The 2,587-nt window shown below is 31.4% G+C and overlaps 1 protein-coding gene across 50 annotated transcripts in view; it reads right to left on the bottom strand.

Annotated features, from left to right (window-relative positions):
• The window catches only part of LOC107455843 (uncharacterized PE-PGRS family protein PE_PGRS10), a 23,055-nt gene that overhangs the window by 3,441 nt on the left and 17,027 nt on the right, over positions 1 to 2,587 (bottom strand). For all 50 annotated transcript variants that reach the window (XM_071182703.1, XM_071182708.1, XM_071182716.1 and 47 more), the window contains one exon: positions 2,210 to 2,275. In XM_071182703.1, the coding sequence (XP_071038804.1) occupies positions 2,210 to 2,275 (66 nt within the window). The remainder of the gene's footprint in view (positions 1 to 2,209; positions 2,276 to 2,587) is intronic.

Genomic DNA, 2,587 nt, shown 5'->3' with positions numbered 1-2,587 from the left:
AGAAGAATTTAAAATTTGGCATTTCTTAAATATTAGAAATAAGCTAAACAAAACTTTCAAAACTTGTAACTACGAACAAACTCTAAGTCAAGAATGACTTGCCATTCTTCAGTAATGTAATATGCCAAACAAAATGATGCTTGGAAATGTTGAAAATTTTGTTTAGTACCCTAATATTTTACTTCAAATGATATGTTTAGATGTAATCATGTTGGCAAAATGCAAGAATCTGTTCTTAAATATCTTTTAAAAACTTTTTTTTTAATTTTATTGCTCCAAAATGAATTAATTTTAAATCATAATCAGTTAAACTGAAATTAAAATACAGTTTTATCAAAACTATGGGTTTTTGACAGAGGGGTTTTTAACATGACGGTAAAAACCATGGTATAAACCGGTAAAAACCGTCATGTGTCAAAAACTTGCCAACCCTGATTCTAATACGGATGAATTGATAACATATAATGGTATGACATTATATTTTACACATTTTTTTAAGTTAAGTGGAATCTAACGATAGCTTAAATAAAGTTAATATCTTGAGAAACTTCTGCTAGTCTTTGGAGCCGTATTAGGTTTTATACAGTTCTTGTTTCTGTGACTTATTTCCGTTTTGCTCTAAAAATTGCCATTTAAATGTGTTTCTTTTGCTGTCTGCGATGATATTAGCCAAATCTCATCTGAGGAACGAATTTAGGGTATTATTCAGATCACCAGGATAATGAATATCTAGAAACAGAAACTTTTATGTCTTTTTGTTTATTTCTATCTCATAACAAAGAATTTTGTGCTTAGAGTGGTAGCTTTGTACCAAGTTTTAGTTATGTGTCATATAAGGGCAGTAATAATAGATGCTAATGTCTTGTTCTACCATCACAATGCCAAGGAAGTTGTTGTTGTTGTCTTATGTCACTTGTCAATGCTGAGAAGCATATTTTATGGCAAGAGAGATGCGCTCCTTCTTGTTTTTCAGTGACACTATACATAGTCAAGAATTCGACTTCTGCCACACACATTCGTGCATCATCCATCCATCCCCAGATCGTAATTATAATCTGAACAAGAGCACGACCAATCTCCGATCCAGTACCTTCGGAATTATTGATTTGTAATGGGAACTTAGACTTTGTGACTCCGACTGATTTAGCGTGCACCAGTCATCTTTTTATACATCTTCGGCTGGCGGGGACCGAACTAACGCTTCTTGAACTTAGGCCTAACGCCCTACCAACCAGTTTATCCCGACCCTACCAGTGGAAGTAATTAACGTGAATGAAACGGTCCTACCGATGATGAAGCGAGGAACTATTGTGTTTAGGTACAGGATAGTTCTACCAGGAACTATTTTTTTTTTTACTTCAGCAATGCAGCAAATTACCTTAGAAGGGTCAGCAATGCAGCCAATTACCATTGAATCTTAGAAGTATGCTTGCCGATGTCGATCAAAGTGGAGTGAACCATTTTTTGCTCAGAAAGTTCTAATAAGAGCAATTTATTGAACATCGTCGGATGCGTGATGAAAACAAATAAAAACAAAACGATCCTCTTCAAAATAAAATTTCTAATAATTTGTTCGATGTTTGTTTCAATGCTTCATTATAAATAATGGCAACGTGATTAATGATAATTTCAAAAATAATAATGAAAGAAATAATCATTGAATTAATAACAGTAGAACTGATAATAAGGATTGAATTAATAAAAATGATTTAATAATTTATATCTGAATTAATATATTTAGTATGTTTTCTGACATTTTTTGTTCTACTCAACAAACAAAACAAAAAAAAAAACAGTTTTTAAAAATTCATCATTATGTAAATAAAATTTTTTATTATGTTTTAAATTTTTTTTGTGTTTACAGCACAGCTAACTCAAGTTGTGGACTTTGTGCTATAGAAAACAGTTTTAAAAAATCCTAACCATTTAGAATGAGGTTTTACCTCATTAAAAAATAGTAGTGCTGATTTATCGTGGGAAGTATTCAGAATTTTACAATGAAAGAAATTTAAAAAAATTAAAAAGTGGAACAACGTACCATTTTTGCAAAATTTTGATACCTTATTTCTACAAAACCTACTATGCGCAGAAGGTGTTAATAAAGATTCGCTAAGCGCAAAAACATTGAGGGCGAAGTGCGTGGTTAAAAATAGCATTAAGAAATATTCTTTGAACAAAAGAATAATTATCATCGACTGACGTATATTACCCAGAGATTTTATTCCTTTTGTTGGCATAGTGGAATCTTCTGCCCCGGTATCTGGGATATCTGGTCCTAAAACAAACAATTAAGCTGTTGACAAATAGTGTAAAGAGTACTTACAGAAATTTAGTACTTATAAATGCATGTTTAGAAATGTTTACATTAAAAATAGTGTGGTACCTAAAGGTGATGTCTTCTCTGGTGACAATGGGACATCTTCGCCATTGGTATCAGGTTTTGAAATGAAATTATAATTTCGTTTGTAACTACTTTACAATATAATTGTAAGAATCATAACTATGTTGCAGACCGTAAATTGTCCTGACAAATTTTGTATGTAAGCTAATTCGCTAATTCTTATCATTTTGTACTTTTCAATATATA

This window comes from Parasteatoda tepidariorum, chromosome 6 (assembly GCF_043381705.1).
Source record: "Parasteatoda tepidariorum isolate YZ-2023 chromosome 6, CAS_Ptep_4.0, whole genome shotgun sequence".
NCBI lineage: Eukaryota > Metazoa > Arthropoda > Arachnida > Araneae > Theridiidae > Parasteatoda > Parasteatoda tepidariorum.
This window is presented reverse-complemented; position numbering and strand designations above follow the sequence as displayed.